At 36.0% G+C, this 19,065-nt stretch overlaps 1 protein-coding gene across 6 annotated transcripts; it reads right to left on the bottom strand.

Moving 5' to 3' along the window:
* Positions 1-7,270: 7,270 nt before the first annotated feature.
* Positions 7,271-18,763, bottom strand: LOC138691527 (zinc finger protein 235-like). Of its 6 annotated transcripts, none has more exons than XM_069813550.1 (6): positions 18,315-18,708; positions 18,039-18,112; positions 17,240-17,377; positions 13,439-13,576; positions 10,974-11,047; positions 7,271-8,888 (listed from the first exon to the last, which is right to left on the bottom strand). In XM_069813550.1, exons 2-6 carry the CDS (start codon positions 18,102-18,104, stop codon positions 7,817-7,819), a joined length of 1,488 nt encoding a protein of 495 aa, XP_069669651.1. In that variant the 5' UTR covers positions 18,105-18,112; positions 18,315-18,708; the 3' UTR covers positions 7,271-7,816. The 6 variants fall into 6 exon arrangements, with proteins under 6 accessions (XP_069669651.1, XP_069669653.1, XP_069669650.1 ...); XM_069813552.1 differs by having other exon boundaries at positions 17,300-17,377; positions 18,315-18,704; XM_069813549.1 differs by lacking the exon at positions 18,039-18,112 and having other exon boundaries at positions 18,315-18,706.
* Positions 18,764-19,065: the final 302 nt, after the last annotated feature.

The raw sequence follows: 19,065 nt of genomic DNA, 5'->3' as shown, positions 1-19,065 counted from the left end.
AGTTGGTAGAGCAGCTGGCTAAGGACTGGAAGGTCCGGGGTTCGATCCCAGGTGGTGACAGGATTTTTTCTCGTTGCCAAACATTCAGAACGGCCCCGAGGTTCACTCAGCCTCCTATAAAATTTGAGTACCGGGTCTTTCCCGGGGGTTAAAGGCGGTCAGAGCGTGGTGCCGACCACACCACCTCATTCTAGTGCCGAGGTCATGGAAAGCATGGGGCTCTACCTCCATGCCCCCCAAATGCCTTCATGGCATGTTACGGGGATACCTTTTACCTTTACCTTTTACTACTTTGTATTAGATTGGGCTATCTCACTTACCTTTAAATGCGCCGGGATATCCTAGAATCTTTCGTTTAGTAAATCACTATCATACCCATTACGCTATGAATTCGTTTATGAACAAACCCTTAAAAATTATGTTTAAGTACAATCAACATGAAATACTTCGAATGGAATTAAACATATGACTTTATTATTATATAGTAGAATTTATAAACTTGTACTTGCTATTTGGGAAAAGGAAATTGTACCAGAACAATGGAAGGAGTCCATAATTGTACCTATTTTTAAAAAGGGGGACAAAACCAACTGTGGTAACTTTCGAGGAATATCACTTTTGTTGACGTCGTACAAAATTTTGTCCAATATTCTTTTGAGAAGATTAACTCCGTACGTAGATGAAATTATTGGGGATCATCAGTGCGGTTTTCGGCGTAATAGATCGACTATTGATCAGATTTTTTGTATTCGACAGATAATGGAGAAAAAATGGGAGTATAAGGGTACAGTACATCAGTTATTCATAGATTTCAAAAAGGCTTATGACTCGGTTAAGAGGGAAGTATTATATGATATTCTTATTGAATTTGGTATTCCCAAGAAACTAGTTCGATTAATTAAAATGTGTCTCAGTGAAACGTACAGCAGAGTCCGTATAGGTCAGTTTCTATCTGATGCTTTTCCAATTCACTGCGGGCTAAAGCAAGGAGATGCACTATCACCTTTACTTTTTAACTTCGCTCTAGAATATGCCATTAGGAAAGTTCAGGATAACAGGCAGGGTTTGGAATTGAACGGGTTACATCAGCTTCTTGTCTATGCGGATGACATGAATATGTTAGGAGAAAATACACAAACGATTAGGGAAAACACGGAAATTTTACTTGAAGCAAGTAGAGCGATCGGTTTGGAAGTAAATCCCGAAAAGACAAAGTATATTATTATGTCTCGTGACCAGAATATTGTACGAAATGGAAATATAAAAATTGGAGATTTATCCTTCGAAGAGGTGGAAAAATTCAAATATCTTGGAGCAACAGTAACAAATATAAATGACACTCGGGAGGAAATTAAACGCAGAATAAATATGGGAAATGCGTGTTATTATTCGGTTGAGAAGCTCTTATCATCCAGTCTGCTGTCGAAAAATCTGAAAGTTAGAATTTATAAAACAGTTATATTACCGGTTCTTCTGTATGGTTGTGAAACTTGGACTCTCACTCTGAGAGAGGAACATAGGTTCAGGGTGTTTGAGAATAAGGTGCTAAGGAAAATATTTGGGGCTAAGCGGGATGAAGTTACAGGAGAATGGAGAAAGTTACACAACACAGAACTGCACGCATTGTATTCTTCACCTGACATAATTAGGAACATTAAATCCAGACGTTTGAGATGGGCAGGGCATGTAGCACGTATGGGCGAATCCAGAAATACATATAGAGTGTTAGTTGGGAGACCGGAGGGAAAAAGACCTTTAGGGAGGCCGAGACGTAGATGGGAGGATAATATTAAAATGGATCTGAGGGAGGTGGGGTATGATGATAGACACTGGATTAATCTTGCACAGGATAGGGACCGCTGGCGGGCTTATGTGAGGGCGGCAATGAACCTTCGGGTTCCTTAAAAGCCATTTGTAAGTAAGTAAGTAGAATTGAATTAATTTGTTTGCTATTAACTTGATTACAGTTAATATGTCAAATACCGGTACGAGAAGATCATTAATTGTCGGCCTGGGTGGCGCAGTCGGTACAGCCCTAGATTTCTGTGCCTGAGGTTGCGGGTTCGATCTTGGCCCAGGTCGATGGCATGTGCTTAAATGCGACACGCTCATGTCAGTAAATTTACTGGCATGTAAAAGAACTGGAGAACAAAATTCCGGTACGCCGGCGACGCCGATATAACATCGGCACTTACGGCGTCGTTAAATAAAGCAATTAAAAAAAATTAAATCCTTAAATCACTAATTCATTAACTTAATATTGTACAAGTATCCAATATGATGGCATTACTACAGTTATCCACTATCAATTGTGTCATTATATGTTTATTAAATCTATTCACTACACTACTCCCTTTAGTATGCTTTTAATATTATTTAGGTAGACAAATTGCCACATTTCCTTTAAAACAGTTTTTCAAACTTGCAATGTAATCTTCGGACATACGTGACGTCATGTAAGACTATTATATCACAGTGGCGGTTATTCAAGTGAAGTACATGAAGGCCACCTTCACCCCTTTTTTCGTGCTTTAATAAAATATATTTTATCAATAAATTAAAATAAAATGAATCCTTCACTAAACCATATTTTGCTCTATTTTTTAATATCTTGTTCGGCTTAATCCGCTCAGTTAACGTTCACTGCAGCATTTCACATGAACCCCTCACCAGCCAGGCCACGTGGCTAGCAGACCAGCTGAAGGTCCGAATGAGACTTTCCTTTTGGCCTTCAGTAAACACACCCGGTTGCCATGACAACGAGTTGCTTACTATGAATTACCGGTCCCTTTTGCGAGGCTATTATGAGGGTCTGTGGAGCAGGCATTCATCTCCTTGCTCTATTCTTGAAAGACAGAATCTCTCTCTCGTCCAAACATTGGATCAGGGTGGTAAACTGTAATATTTTGCAACTAAATAAGAAAACATAAAATATTCTACAAAGAAGTTAAATATTGTTTAAATTTAGCATATAACGTATATATTTTGGTATTTTTTTAACGTTAGCATCTCTTGAATATTATGTTTTGTATGGATTTTGAAATAATTTGAGTACCCTGTAATAAAGAAAGTTGGCATAACATTTGAAACTACGTTGTACATTTGACCCGCGCTGACCAACGATTTCGCTTTACGTATTCTTTGTTGTGATAAGTGCAGCGAAGTGTGAAGGTGTTACTACGTGTATTAATGCGATGAAAACATGAATTCGTTAAACGATTAAGTGTGTAATCTTTTGGAGACACCGTTCTCTCGTTGGTGTGCAGAAGATAAGCAAGATATTTTAAAATACCGCAGAACAAGTCACATTAATATAACTATGAAAAAAGTGAAAAGTGGTGGTCGGTCATACAATATTCAGTTTCAAGATTCGTGGTATGCCGATTGCAACTGGTTATGTGGGAGTCACTAAAACGAGAAGTTGTATTGTTGGCCTTGTCTTCTTCTGGGGAACAAGAAACCCGCTTGGAATTCAACTGGATTTTGCGATTTCAGAAATGTCAATCGCGGTCTTTACAGCCATGCAGATTCAGCTGAACACATTAAATGTATTTTGCAATTAAAGGCCCTGCAGAAGAACATGAACACCATTGCGGATGCACTAAAGGAAAGTTATAGGTTATACGTAAGTCAATTTAATGAAATCGTATGTTTAAATAGACTGGTAATGCACACCGCAATCGATACGGTATTGTTTCTAAGCAAGCAGGAGTTGGCTTTCCGCGGTCATGATGAGAGTATTTCGTCACAGAACAGGGGGAATTTCAAAGAATTATTGGCTCTCATTTCATTGGCCCTATGAAAATTAGAAATCACTATGAAAAAAATTAGACCGGTTCTTTCTGGGAAATCTAAAACGATTCAAAATGAAATAATTGATTGCATTTCTGAATGCATCAATGAACTTGTAAGAGATGAAATTACTAGTGCCCCCTTCTTTTCCGTTCAAGTGTAAGTTTTCTGTTCAACAGAATACTGCTTTGATTTAATTGTAGCTACTGATTTTACTGGATAGGTAAGCTTATATCGGAAGTTGCATGTTCCGAAGTTGATTTAAAATATGAATACAGTTTACGATTATGATTGTGATTTTGAATTTTGTTATGGGTCCTATTTCTTGTGTACTCTTTTAATTTGATGTGTTGTATAAAATGTGTTAGATTTTGTCTTTTTTATGTCATGGGGACTTGTGGTTGTTTTATGTTGTGGTATGTATTGTGCGGAAGTTTTGCTGGGACAGTGAATTCTTCGGGATTAAGGGGAGTAGCTTCCGAAAATGTTGAAAATTTGTTTATTTTATATGCTGTGCTTTTCATAAAACTTAAGAAAATGGTGAATATATTACATTAATTCAATATGACCATCGTATAGGTTACAAAAGCATTCGCGACGTCACGGCTATATAACGATTCCAGGAAATTACCTAGAATTCTATTGACCTTCACCTAATTTATCCGGCACGAGCCGCCACTGCTATATCATCCAACATATTCATCGGGAAACAGCGACTCTTCCTTGGATGCTACCAACTAATTATGTATATCCAAGTAAAAGCCAGCTACATCGACATTACCTTAGTTTTCTGACCAGACAGGAACTCGTAAAAATAAGTTAGGGAAATATTGTGTTTTTCAGGAGGAGTGATTAACAGAGCAGGGAAAAGGGTTTCAGATGAGCATCACGTCTACTACCGAATTTAGGTTATGTACCGGTATACAAAGGATTGGTGTAAGACGTGAAGGAAAACGCGCAGTGCAAGCTGTCTTTCAAAAAAGAATTGGCCTAGTACAGGTGGTGTGACAAATGTTTGGTAGTCTCATATGATGTTCAAATTTTGTGTAAAGAAGGAGAAGAAAGAAAAAAATCTTGTGTAACCTAAGTTGTATCGGCTTACCATGGTGTCGTCCACAGTGTAAGTTACAATTCTCAAGATTGGGCAAATAAACTGGTTCCAAAACTCACACCTCATCCGAAATTGCTTATGAAATATGGAGTGTGCGCATGAAAGCTGCCATTATTGTTGTGAGTGTTCTGGACCACATACCCGGGAATGAGTTATTCAAGATGTAAAAAACAGTTATTATATTTTTCATTAGCATACTAGTTAAGATTATTCACATTTAGGAAATAACCCTGTGGTTGAACGCATATGACGTCGTACTTCTTATCTCAAGAGGAAGAAGAGTGCAGGAGGATGTTGTGGTCTGTTTTGAGTGAAGATGGCGATTTTTCAGTTCATTTGTGCACTTTATAGTTCCTTCACAATGCACTTAAAGTGTTTCACAGAATCATTCAACAGCTAGAACAAAAGTCATTTACATCAACTGAGTTGCATGCTGCAATGTGGAAACTGAAATCTGAGCTTGACAATAAGCAAGTTGTTAACTTTATGGCAGTGAAGTCAATAAAATATTTAAGCACATCGGTGATTGAGATAAACACAAGTTTCAGTCTAGTGCATCGCTTTTCTTTGACAATGCTCTGCAATATCTTGTATTTGGTACGATCTTGAATTGACAGTTTAAAAAAGGCCTTTTTGTGTTTGAAAACTCCACTTACCTTGGAGGGATCTAGAAATATCTGTTAATTATCTTCATCTCAGCATTATAGTTGGTAAGTGTATGAAGGTGTTTGTACCCTTAAAATTTCATTAGATGTTATAAGTTAAATGAAAATGGTTTGGAAAGGAAATGAAACTCTTTAAAAAAAAAAAAAAAAAAAAAAACAAGCTTCAGAATAGAATTGTGTAATATTTTGTTCATTCAAAACTTAAATTAATTGATAATAAGGAAAGGGTTATACAAAGCTTAAGCTAATACAAAAATTATGTACATTATTTTATTAATCGACAATTTCAAGAAGCACTGGTAGTAAACGAAGGGCAATAGATAATATTTCGGATACATGAATATTCTCCACGTCCCAATAATTTGAAACTGATTTTTAGAAGATTGAAATATGTACGAGGAATAAATGAATCTAATAAATGCTTTACAAAATAAAAAAATCACCATATCGATAGGAAGTTTTAGAGATTTCTTAAAAAATTGTCAGGAGCATTTAGTACCGTTTTACAAGGTAACTAATGTACAGTATTGACTTCTGTCTGATGTCGAAAAGAATGCAATTATAAATACAGTATAGTGGGCGGCTTTCGTGAAGATGAGATAAAAATATTGCAAATGTTATACTTGCCTAACATGACAAGACTTGGCAAAAGACATTGATTCCTTTTCTGCCTTAAAGTGTGCTTTGAAACAACCGTTACTTAAATACAAAACGGATCTAGTAAAAACGGAACCTGAAAGTAGTTACAAATCGTATCCAAAGACATAGATAGGAACATCACTGTTTCCAGATATAATGAGCTATGTGCTATTACTAAGCAAGGTTTTCTTGAATGTCTCATAATTTTTGTGAACATTACAACTTATTTGGCATCATGATATTACAACATGAGTGATAATGCTTCTAATGCATTACAAAAAAGAGGAAGAATGAAAAGATCCTATGCATTCCGCTGGGAAAAATATTCGTGTGTCAATCAAAGCATACAGAACAAATTATAAATTTCGTTCAAATTTCAATTAACAATGGCAAGAGATTAAGGCATTATACCATAATAGTTTTATTTAATACAGAAATTTGTACATTTAACAAATTTTTCAAATCGTTAGTAATGCTGAAGTTGTGTAATCATGATTTATATAAAATATGTTATTGTTCTTATGGCTTTACCCCATACATAACGGATTTATTGATGAAGGTGGCCAAAAATACCTCTTTATTAAGCTGTGACCAAGATTTTGAACAAAAGGAAAAATGCAGGCTTAAGTGCGACAAACAGGTACCAGTAGATCTAATAAAAGTAATTTTTGTTTCATACAAACATTAACCTTATGTACGTTGCAAATATTTCACTCATCTGAGCTCTGTAACTTTAAAAGTGCTTCTCAAGACCCTCTTCCAACAAATAAAACTTCAAATTTCGAAAACATAGTGGACAAGAATAACGAAGGTGTAGTGGTGACTTGAACAACTGTTCAGTCAACTTGAACACTAGAATGAGAGTGGCGTTATCAGCAAGAAACTGATTTTGAACAATATTGCCACCTCTCTGTAGCGTTGAATTGTACCAGCAAGGTTCCAGCCGGAAACAGAGGGAGTTGCGAGATATGATGAATTATCTAAAGGATGAAAATAAATGTTTTTATAAAATTATATATATCTCAAGGAAAATATATTGATTGAATAATTACAGGTTATTAACTTTGTATGAGAAAATTTTGCCACAAACAAATATAATTCAATTAAATTATTACCATATAAAAAACAAAATAACTCAACATGAACATTTGATATGTTTATCGTCAACGCCAACATTCATGGATATTTAGGTTACCCGACTGAAAGAAACATGACTAACCTTGAATTTGAAAGGTTACCCACCTGTGTGCATCCGTAGATGGGATTTTAAATTATCTAACTGCGAAAAACTATTGCCACAAACATCACATTTCAAAGGCTTCTCGCCTGTGTGGAGCTTTGCATAGTATCTTAGTCTACTCCTCTGAGAGAAAAACTTCCCAGAAACATCACATTTGAAATGTTTCACGCCCGTGCGTTGCCGTAAATGCAACTTTAAAGTATGTGACGGCGCAAAACAATTATCACAAAAATCAAATTCAAATGGTTTCTCGTCCATGTGCATTAGAGAAATATTAATAAACATTACACTTAAAAGGTTTCTACCCTGTGTGCTGGCATAAATGATTATGTAGGATATTTAACAGCAAGAAACAATACCACCAACACATCATTTGAAAGGTTCCTCGCCCGTGTGCCGAAGTTCATGGAGTCTTACGCTACTCCTAGTACAGAAACACTTAGCACAAACACTACACTTGAAAGGTCTCTCCCCTGTGTGCTGGCGCAAATGCTTTTTTAACGTTCCAAACAGCGGAAAGCACTTACCGCAGAGATCGCATTTGAAGCGTTTTTCTCCTGTGTGCCAGAGTTCATGACATCTTAGGTGATGTGCTCTGGAGAAACATCTGCCACAAACATCACACTTGAAAGGTTTGTCCCCAGTATGTATACGTTGATGACATTTTAGGTTACTCAGTGTCGAGAAATTTGTACAACAAACATTACATTTGAACGCTTTCTCTCCTGTATGCAATAGTTTATGAATCTTCAGGCTACTAGATTGCGAAAAGCTATTGCCACAAATATCACATTTGAAAGGTTTTTCGCCAGTGTGCCGCCGTTGATGACATCTTAGGTTTGTCGATTGGCTGAAATACTTACCACAAACATCACATTTGAAAGGTTTCTCCCCCGTATGTACAAGTTGATGACTTTTTAGATTACTCTGCGTCGAGAAATATTTACAGCAAACATTACATTTGAAAGGTTTCTCGCCAGTGTGAATGCGTTCATGATATTTTAGGTTTATCGATTGGGAGAAGCATTTACCACAAACATGACAATTGAAAGGTTTCTTGCCTGCATGCATGAGTTTATGCACTTTTAGGTTACTAGATTGCGACAAGCTCTTGCCACAAACATCGCACTCGAAAGGTTTCTCGCCCAAATGCCGGCGTCCATGAGTTTTTAGGTACGATAAACTTGAAAAAAATTTATTACAAACATTGCACTTAAAAGGTTTCTTGCCTACGTCTTTGGCTGTATGTATGCTCCATTTTGCAGCATTCGGGATAGGTATTTTTGACAATTCAATTAGGAATTTCTTCTCGAATTCACGAGTCCGCGAAGGTTTTTCTGAAGGACCTGAATTCTTCGGAATGTCACACACTGTCCGGTTCTCTTCAAGTGCAAAACAGTCGAATTCTGATGATACAGCCCTCTCGCTGGTAGCTGCAATCCTGAAGGAAATATACTATGAGTCTATAAAATAGTCGAACAAATATAGATACAGTTGAATCAGGGATTTTAGAAACAGCACATGTGGCGAAATGAGTTTATGCGAGTTTCATGGACTGTCGATAAAGGGCTATCATTCCATGCAGATCCCACATATGTAGGTATGATATTTGGAAGCCTGTGAAATCCTGAAAGCTCGCAGAAACAACTCATATCAAAGACATCTGCAGACACATTGGTTCCAATTCCAGACGGCAGACATCTACGACACAAGGATACAAGAATTGATCGCACTAAATGACAATATCTCAATGTGGTGAATAGAATGAAAAATTACAGAACAATTGCTATATCTGTTCCAATAACACTTTCCTAGAAATTGTAAACAGCCCCACGGAGACTTACTTTTTTACAGCCTTTGTAATTGCGCTTGTGTGGCCAAAATTTTCTCATTATTAAAATAATGGAAGAAAAAAGATTAATTTTTTTATCTGCCTCCATGAGAATGTTTTCTTCTAAGTACAAAGAAGAATACCATATTTACGTTCTTGATTGGCATATTCAGACAAAATCGTGCCAATTCAAAGAGAGAAGCTTGTCGATATACGCAAGCTAATGTGCAACGAATTGCAACGAATAATTAATTAAATAAAAGCTTAGGATATAACTATCTTACTTTGTCGTTCAGTTTGTGCATATATTTACGTCCCAGTGTATGGTTATTTTTTCCAATGTTTCATGAAAATATAATTGCAGTACAATACACACTATTTTCGCCTAGAAGAAAATACCGTATTATTAAACGAGAAGTACTGTTAATTTATAAGGAAACAGCCATAAAATCATTATATTATATACCATAAATATTTCCAATTTTAAATAATGTTTATGTTTTTCTTGTTTGTCTCTTGTAGAATTTTTCTAAATTTCTTATACGCTTTTTTACTGCTGACTATTATTGTGCATGACGCATCTCAGGTACTAATCATATAAATTGTCTCATTTATATGACTGTGATTTCACTACAACTACAATATCATACTTACAGTAACACTTTCTACATCGGTGCCTGAGAGTTGAGTAGGCGTACAGTTATATGCAGTCTTTTACAGAGAAGCACGAGGCTATCCCGTAACATAATAATCACAAGTTTCCATGATGATTTCGTGACAGCACTGCTGTATACTCTATCTGTGAGAAATATTGAAGAATAAGAGAGATAAACGCTAGTAATAACTTCACTATCAAGTTTCGCGCGTGCGTGCGTGCGTGTGTGTGTGTGGGGGGGGACAGTAGATATAGGTCTATGCAGTGAAAGGGGAAACAGTGGCCAAACAGAAACAAATCAGAACCTGGTGGAACATTGTTTAGAACCATTGTATATATTATTGTAGTTGTAATTCCAATGATGTGAAAGATTGATGTCCTTAACTGCATTAGAATGCATGAACTAACGGACGGACGGACAGACGAACGAACAAACAAATAAATTAATAAATAAATAAAATAAGGAATGGTATTTAAGTGTGCTTAAATGCGACAGGCTCATGTCAGTAGATTTACTGGCATGTAAAAGAACTCCTGCGGGACAAAATTCCAGCACATCCGGCGATGCTGATATAACCTCTGCAGTTGCGAGTGTCGTTAAATAAACCATAACATTAAAAGAAGGAAATTAATGTTACGCAATGACTTCCTAAACCAGGTGAGCGGTTCGTAGAAAAACTCTTGGAAGGGACTCAAAATGGAGTTCATTATTTCCTAGGGAATTACAAAAACTTCAATTATAAAGAAACTGTTGAAATTATGTTAAAGATTTCACGAACCTAGGATGCAATGTAAGTGTAAGCATGTCCATCAAGATTATATTCTTGAGAATCTAGGTACTTTTATTGAAGAACATGAAGAAAAATTTGAACAGTACTTATGGAAAACAGTTATCAATAGATGTGGAGTGTGAATATGATAATTGATTAGTGCAGGATGATTCAGGCACACAGTTCTGCTGAAGCTACTTCTGAATAGTCAAGAAAACGGTCACTTCAAACACAATAACTCCCTACGTGAAGATAGTACACAACACTCACCTTTCAGCGTAAAACTCCTTGTCCTCTGTCGTCACTTCCACCCTTGGCTCCTCATTGAAGTCACTCTGCCCTTCCTACAAATACAGAGCAAATAAAACAAAAAGGTAGCTCAATTTACATGAATAAAAGCGCATCGATTTTAGCTGTCATACAACTGCGTTTAAGTCTTATTAGGCCTAGTAGAATCTTAGCTAATAAAAGACAATTCTTGGGGCATATAATTAATGGGACACATCTTTTTCTTGTTGAACAGCTTTTTTTTAACTTTTTTCAACATGTGGCACAATGAAAATGTACCAGTAATTTAAAATGTTGTGGCACACACCGTTGTTACCAAGCAGGAGGGGAATTTCGATATGAGTACACTTTTCTTTAAGTAGGTTATTTTACGACGCTTTATCAACATCTTAGGTTATCTGTCGTCTGAATGAGATGAAGGTGATAATAGCGGTGAAATGAGTCCTGAGTCCATCACCCGAAAGTTATCCAGCATTTGATCATATTGGGTTGAGGGAAAAACCCGGAAAAACCTCAACCAGGTAACTTGCCCCGGCCGGGAATCGAACACAGGCCAACTGGCCTCGCAGCCAGATGCGCTAACTGTTAGTGCACAAGTGTGAACAAACTAATATATTACAAAATACAAATAAATGAAGTATATGTATGTGCATTAATATATTAAATATATTTTTAATTTCCTATGAATTATTTGTGAGTTATGAATTATTTGTGAGTCAACATGCCGGGGAATGATAATATGATGAATGGTGAAAAGGCACATGGTGCGAAAGACGTTGAGAAGAGAAACAAAATATATATTATTCACAAATAGAAATAACACAATTTTTGTACATTTATTTAATGTTTATAATAGAAACGCAAAATTTAATGACAGAAAATTATTACACTGCAACATTAGTGCGATAATTAACTTGTTATTTAGGAAATTTGAAAACATACAATATCATTAAATGTGTTTCTAAGGCATTTATTGCACGAAACATTTTCTTTCATAAAGCCAAGTAAAATACGATATTTTCAAAGATTGGCACGATATTCTAATTGTACTGATCTGGCTACCGCAAATGTGCGTCAGTTATTCTCTTCTCTGCTGCTCGCACACCTACACTGTGTTTACCGAAGGTCGAGTTGAAATGCAGTCAGTATTCTTCCACACACCAGCGGATCTTTTGAGTGTGCCGTGGCAAACTGGAGGAAAATGATTGCTCTAGAATAACTATTTAACTCCTGTATAATAGCAGCAATTATTTATGGCCGAATAATTCAATTTCAATTGACGAATTTGGTGGATTTGGTAAATTGTTTATCTTACGACACTTCACCAACTACAATAGCTATCTAATGTCTTAGTGAAGTGAAGGTGATAACGATAGTACGATGATTTCAGTGTCCAGCGCCAAAAGTTACCCAGCATTTGCTCTGAATGGAGTAAGAAATAACCCCAGAAAAAACTTCAAACAGGTAACTCGTCCCCACCAGTATATGGACAACAGTGCACCAATTTTACGGTCAGACATCGTAATTATAACACCACATCTTTGGACAAAAATTCATAAAATTTCCCTTTTGTAACCTTGGCTAAACTATGTCATTGTATGGCTTCAAATTTTTACATTACTAGAAACATACTGGTCTGGTTCAGAAAATTTGTTCAACCATTCACTGAACTTGATAAATTGTTATATACCGGTACTCATAAGAAGTACAAGAAAATTCAAATTTATTATGTTTGTTTCTAGCCATTTTAAAATTGGTAAACTGATGTTTCTAATTTTACGTTTGTCTTCTACCTGTATAAAAACTAAATGCAATTCACTGACAGAATAAGAGTAAATAGTTCCATGCAAACTACCTGCATGTATGTATCATAACATATTGCAGAATTTAGAACCTATTCTGGAATCTACTCAAAATCAGCTACATATTTTATTGTAAAGTTAAAAAAAATATTTTTCTTCTATGGGTAAGATTATGTTCTAGAAAGGATATATTGCAAGTACGTAAATATTTAAAAACAAGAGGTGATAAATAGATTAAGCAAGGAGGCAATGTTTGTAGATAAATCTAAAGAAAAATCAATTACTTGGAAACGCTGAGAAATATTAAGAATTTTAGACAAAGACACAGAGAAGAAAAAAGAAGTGTTGCGGTTAAGAATATTTTCTCAAACCCACTGTGTGAATATGTTGCTTGGAAACAATTAAGAGTAAGGCTAACAAGCAATTTCCGTTTCGTATTTAAGACAAAAACAGTGATAAAATTCCAACACTAGTTCTCTGCAACATGGCATAACTTGTAATAAACCATACTGGTAAGTTCTTTGTATCTATCATAGAGTAAAAGCACTACAAGTACTGTTGTAAAGAGGTAGTGCCCGTTACAATCAAAATGCAAGATAAACACTGGAAGAGGAACACACATTACATTCCTTGTGCTACACTCACCTCAGGTTCACGTTTCACCACAGGAAACGAAATTGGCACTGGATCTTCCTCAAGTTTTATCTCAGATGTGAGATCATGGCTCTGGTCCTGATATTCCTCCTTTATACCAGTCACATGCTGATCCACAAGATTCCGTTCCTGCAGCACAAAGATATATCTTAAATCAGGGGTTGTTAGCACAGAACACACTGGGGATATCATCTCTTACCCATGAAAACACAGTGCACCGTATACCCGTTGCACATTTCAGCGAGTGCTCATGACCACTGTCTTAAGTGAACAATTTATTACAGGGTGCTGGAAGACGACTTCTATTGTTAACAGCTGGTCTATATTTGTTGATATGCCTCAGCCTGATCACAACCACAGCACGTGCTTTACACTACGAGGAATAGGGTCAGGATTCATATGAAAATGTGTATTATTTTTGCAAAAACACTTTTCAATTGGAGTTTTAATAAATTAAGTGTTTTTACTTGATTATTTGATGACGGTACAACAACTACTAGATTATTTAGCGTCTATGGGATTGGTGATAGAGAGATGGTATTTGGCGACATGAGGCGAGGATTCGACACAGATTACGTAACGTTCACATTATGGTTCAGGAAAACCTTGTAAAAACCCAACCAGGGAATCAACCCAAGCGTGAATCGAACCCGCGCCCGAGCGCAATTGCGGATCGCTAGGCCAACTGAGCCACGCGATTGGCTTCAATGAAATTCTCGGAGAACATGATAAAATAAGTAATAATAACTTATTTATTTAATCTGGACTGAGCTAAGGCCAGCCTTTTCCGCCCACTGAGGCTCTAATTCTAACTGAATACCACTGGCTTACATAGTTACCAGTATACAGTAGTTATTACTTTAATATTTAGACCGTAAAAGAGCATGAAAGTGAATAATGAAAGTAAAAGTAAATAATGAAAGTTAGATAAGTAATGTTAGTGAGAAATAGAAATAATAATAATAATAATAATAATAATAATAATAATAATAATAATAATAATGATAATTTTAATATTTATTCTATGATATACTGTATATAATCATTAAAGATTGAGAAAATAGTAACAGCTATATTTGCTAACGAGAATTGTTTGGAAAATATTTCCTTAGTCTATTCTTAAATTGCTTTGACGTCTGATAGTCTCTGACATTACTCGCTAGGGAATTCCAAAGTCGAGTAACAGCTACAGTGAAAGAAAATGAATATGAGGATGTTCTGTGGGAGGGAAAGGATAATGTTGAGGAATGTTATGATCGTGTGAATGTTTATTTTATTTACTTATTTTTTATTTTATTGGGTTATTTTACGACGCTGTATCAACATCTCGGTTATTTAGCGACTGAATGAGATGAAGATGTTCATGCCGGTGAAATGAGTCCGGGGTCCAGCACCGAAAGTTACCCAGCATTTGCTCGTATTGGGTTGAGGGAAAACCCCGGAAAAAACCTCAACCAGATAACTTGCCCCGACCGGGATTCGAACCCGGGCCACCTGGTTTCGCGGCCAGACGCGCTGACCGTTACTCCACAGGTGTGGACGTGTGAATGTTGTGGTGGGTGAATATTATACCTATTTGTAAGTTTTAACAAGATTTCAAGTTATACTGGTTGTACTCTGATTCCATATAACCAGTACTACAACATGGGGTGAATCCGATCAATATTTTGAGTTATCTAAGTGTTAACAATGTAAGGTTACATCCTAGTGTGACGTCGATTTAATTTTATAATAATCTTTTTGCATAATAATTTCTAACGAATGTAGTATATCTTCCACTGTTTTCCAGTTCGTATTGTTTAATGTATCCTGTTGATTGGTGTCACCTCAATAGGTGGGGTGAATCCGATCACACATTACTTTTTCATTTGAAATTCGATACATACAACTCAATGAGTGAAAATGATCACTAATTGCAGTTTAAAAAGTATTGAAAGAATGTTTTAATATTTATGGAAAATATAATTATAACAACATTATAAATGACTCAATCAATATCGTAGAATTTTCTATTCAAGGCTGTATATTTCCCACGTCACAAGGTATATTGCACCGCCTCTCGAACGCCCTGTCCTACTTTTACTTCAGTGGCAGAATGTATAAAAATGTATCACCATCTCCCATGTTTTTTTTTCAAAGAAAATTCTCGTCATAGAAGTCGTCTTCAATTTTTTTTTCCACTCGTGATAATGAAATAATTAATATTTTCTTAGGCCCCTACACACTTGAAGAGATTTCGATAGCACGAAATGTGTAAGGAGAAAAATCAAATATTGATAACATGGATTCAAACGGACTTCCAAACACTGGAAGAGGTTCTCGTTTGATGCGAAAACCTCGAGCGAGTAACTCACTGGAATTGGTAGCTCAGCGAAATTTCTTGACACATTTATAAGAGATGTTTCACATTTATTCTATTTATGACTGAATGTAAAAAAAGATTAAGTAATAACACAGGTGGTGGTGAATGTATTGTATCGTTTTTATTGAGAATGAGGAAACATGGTTGATAATAATTGGAGTGACAAACTTAACGAACTTGTATGATGCCACCCATAGGCCTATCTGTATGGTACAAGGGATGAAAGCTATAAAAACACGAAACTTAAACCAGAAATCTGAACACAAATATCAGATGATCTGAAAATAATATTTTGATCAGCTTTAATAGTATCAATTACAACATTTGACATTGTATCTATATGTCTTAACAGTTTACTATTTTAATCAGAACATAGCAAAGAATCCCTTATCATATCATGAACTGCAAAAAAGTGAGATCTATTCAACATGAAATAAAACCTAAATGTAGCATCATCCAAATCCGAAATCCGTGATCGAACTCAACTTTATCTTCGTGGGATAAAATGTGATGTCTTATCCAGATTTTTTTAAAGTTCAATTTTAGGCCTACATTTTCCTTTCGTTAACAAAATATGTTCATGTAACTTCATTTCGTCATCATCAGAAGATTCGGATTGAACTAGTTGCGTTCGTACATCACTTATAAAGAACAAAAATATAACACAGTCCAGTATATACAGTCACGAAGCTCAATACGTCGGGAATATGCATCCTTAGATAGCTGCTAACCACTAGGATCGCTTCTATCGCCTCATCACAGACAATGTGATATAATACCGGCACAGTCTATTGTTCCTAGTACTCTCATCACCTCAAGCTTCGGTACTGTATATACTAGACTGTGAATATACTTCAAAACATAACCTGTATTTCCTTGAACGAATGATTATCACAGTCAGAAAAATAATCTCTGAATGAAGGCAGTGCAGAGATGATCATAGCGACAACTAACTAAGGCTCTTTGCCTCCTTCTCGCTACACATTTCTCCCTAGCAACTCTCTTCAAGTGTGTAATGGGCAGTGGCATATACTGGTTTAAGGGTCTGAGCTACCGCTGACCCTATTATTAGGCAAAATATATTTTAAAATCCCTATAATAAAATTCCTTACCTATTTATATGCGAATTACAGACGTCTTGATTGGGACGAAAATACTTTGATGACTTCGTCATTGAAATTACAGTTGGGCCGGTAGCCCCGGTAGCCCGCAAAATACGCCCCTGGTAACGGGCCTTAGTGGGAACTCTTATAATAGCGAAATTATTTTTCAGATAGCTTAATTTACCATTCAGTGTCGTGTAACGGACACAATATTCTTCCAAAGCGTTTGTAACGCTCAATTTTCCTAATGTTAAAGCTTTCAACACATTACAAACAAGATAAACACTGGAAGAAGAAGACACAGTGCATTCTTTGTGCTGCACTCACTTCTGGTTCACGTTTCACCACAAGAAACGAAATTGTCTCAGGATCCTTCTCAAATTTTACCTCAGATGTGGGATCTTGGCTGTGGTCCTCATATTCCTTCTTTATACCAGTCACAGGCTGATACACAGGATTCCGTTCCTGCAGTACAAAGAGACGTTTTGAATGAGCAATTTATTATAGGGTGTTAGAAGACGACTTCTAACTGTACAAATTGTTCTCTAAGTGTCCGTATGCCGCACTCTGATCATATCCCAGAGCATGTGCTTTACATTATGGTGGTTGACAGGATTTATATGCAAATGCATATTTTCATGCAAAAACGTTTGTTATACATGTTATTAACGTCTGTGATGATGAATACGTAAAGTTAACTGTGCATAAGTTCTTGAATATTTCGGCCATTAATGCATATAATTTACTACTGTGCATTATATTGTAACATATATTCTTCATTATGTTAGATTAGCAACAGTATTTGCATTTTATAAAATAAAAACAAGACTGTGGATTGTTCTCTAGTCCGCACATAGTATGTTTTGGTTGACTGCATTCGATGGCTAGAAATTCCTTGTATATGATGGGAAACTGTGAAAATACCACCACGGCCTACTTATCTTTCATTGAACTACCGCACAAAGAAAATAATCTCAAACATCGCTACCTCCCTGTCTCTATCACCCCTATTCTCCTTTTCTATGTTAGACTTATCAATTGAAACCGCAAAATGATTGAGAGTTTTACACAGACAAAAAGAAAAACAAATGAATTCGTGTCCTTAAGCATAATATCAAAGACTTACACTACGGGATTGTGTAGCTTGGCAACCATTAAGAATAAGGTGTAACCTGCAATTTCGTTTTAACATATTGTGACCTATAAAACCAAATAAGTTCAACATTAGACTTAGCTACAAAATGACATAAATAATAAATACATAGTTATCAGATTTCTTCTATCTCCAACATACAGTAAAAAGCACTGCAACAAAAATGTTGATAGGATGTAGTACGTGTGGTAATCAAAATAAAATATAAACTCTGAAAAAACACCGGTACAATCCTTGCGCTCCACTCACCTCTGGTTCATGTTTCACCGTACTGAATGAAATTGGCATCGGATCTTCATCAACTTTCACCGTAGACGTGAGAGCATGTCCCTTGTTCACATATTCTTCGGAGAAATAAGACATCTTTACGCAGGCCTGCGTATAGAAACTCTGTGGTTAAATTTTTGTATGCACATGCAGTACTTCCATTGTTAATGCTCGAAGATCGTTACGATTTCTTTTTATCCTCTCACGTTACGATCTTTACGATAAAAGGAAGGTCAGGGCTCACTAAATCCTTTACGAAATATTTTCAAGGAGACCGTGTTCAGACAGATGATTGAGGTTCAGAACGGTTGTAATACCTTATATCCAACGAGCTAAAAGTCTTCTAGCTCGTTGCTTATACGACAGTCTAGTATATATACTCACGAAGCTTGAGTTGTGGGGGTGCTAGGAACAATAGTCTGTGCCGGTACTATTTCGAATTGTCTGTAATGAGGCGATATTAGCGATCCTCGTGGTTAGCAACTATCTATGGATGCATATTTACTACGTAATAACCTTCGTGACTATATAGCCTACTAGACTGTGGTAATTAGATATGGCCGATGAAAAGTGTATAATATTTTGTTCTTTCAAATCTTAATTTATTTGATAATACAAAAAGTGTTAAAAATAAGGTTCCAAACAATTTTCGTTAGCAAATTAGCTGTTACTATTTTCTCAATATATCACAGAATAAATATTAAAATTATTATTATTATTGAGAACTGGCATT

This window comes from Periplaneta americana, chromosome 16, assembly GCF_040183065.1.
Source record: "Periplaneta americana isolate PAMFEO1 chromosome 16, P.americana_PAMFEO1_priV1, whole genome shotgun sequence".
Lineage (NCBI taxonomy): Eukaryota > Metazoa > Arthropoda > Insecta > Blattodea > Blattidae > Periplaneta > Periplaneta americana.
The sequence above is the reverse complement of the archived record's forward strand: the minus strand, read 5'-3'. Positions and strand labels throughout refer to the sequence as shown.

Excerpts from the sequence above, each read along its gene's own strand:
- LOC138691527 (XM_069813549.1), bottom strand. The coding sequence starts at position 18,428 with ATGTCTTATTTCTCCGAAGAATATGTGAACAAGGGACATGCTCTCACG. Across the intron at positions 17,378-18,314 it reads CGGTGAAACATGAACCAGAG|GAACGGAATCCTGTGTATCA; the intron begins GTGAGTGGAGCG and ends TTTGTACTGCAG. Across the intron at positions 11,048-13,438 it reads TGGTGAAACGTGAACCTGAG|GAAGGGCAGAGTGACTTCAA; the intron begins GTGAGTGTAGCA and ends CTGTATTTGTAG.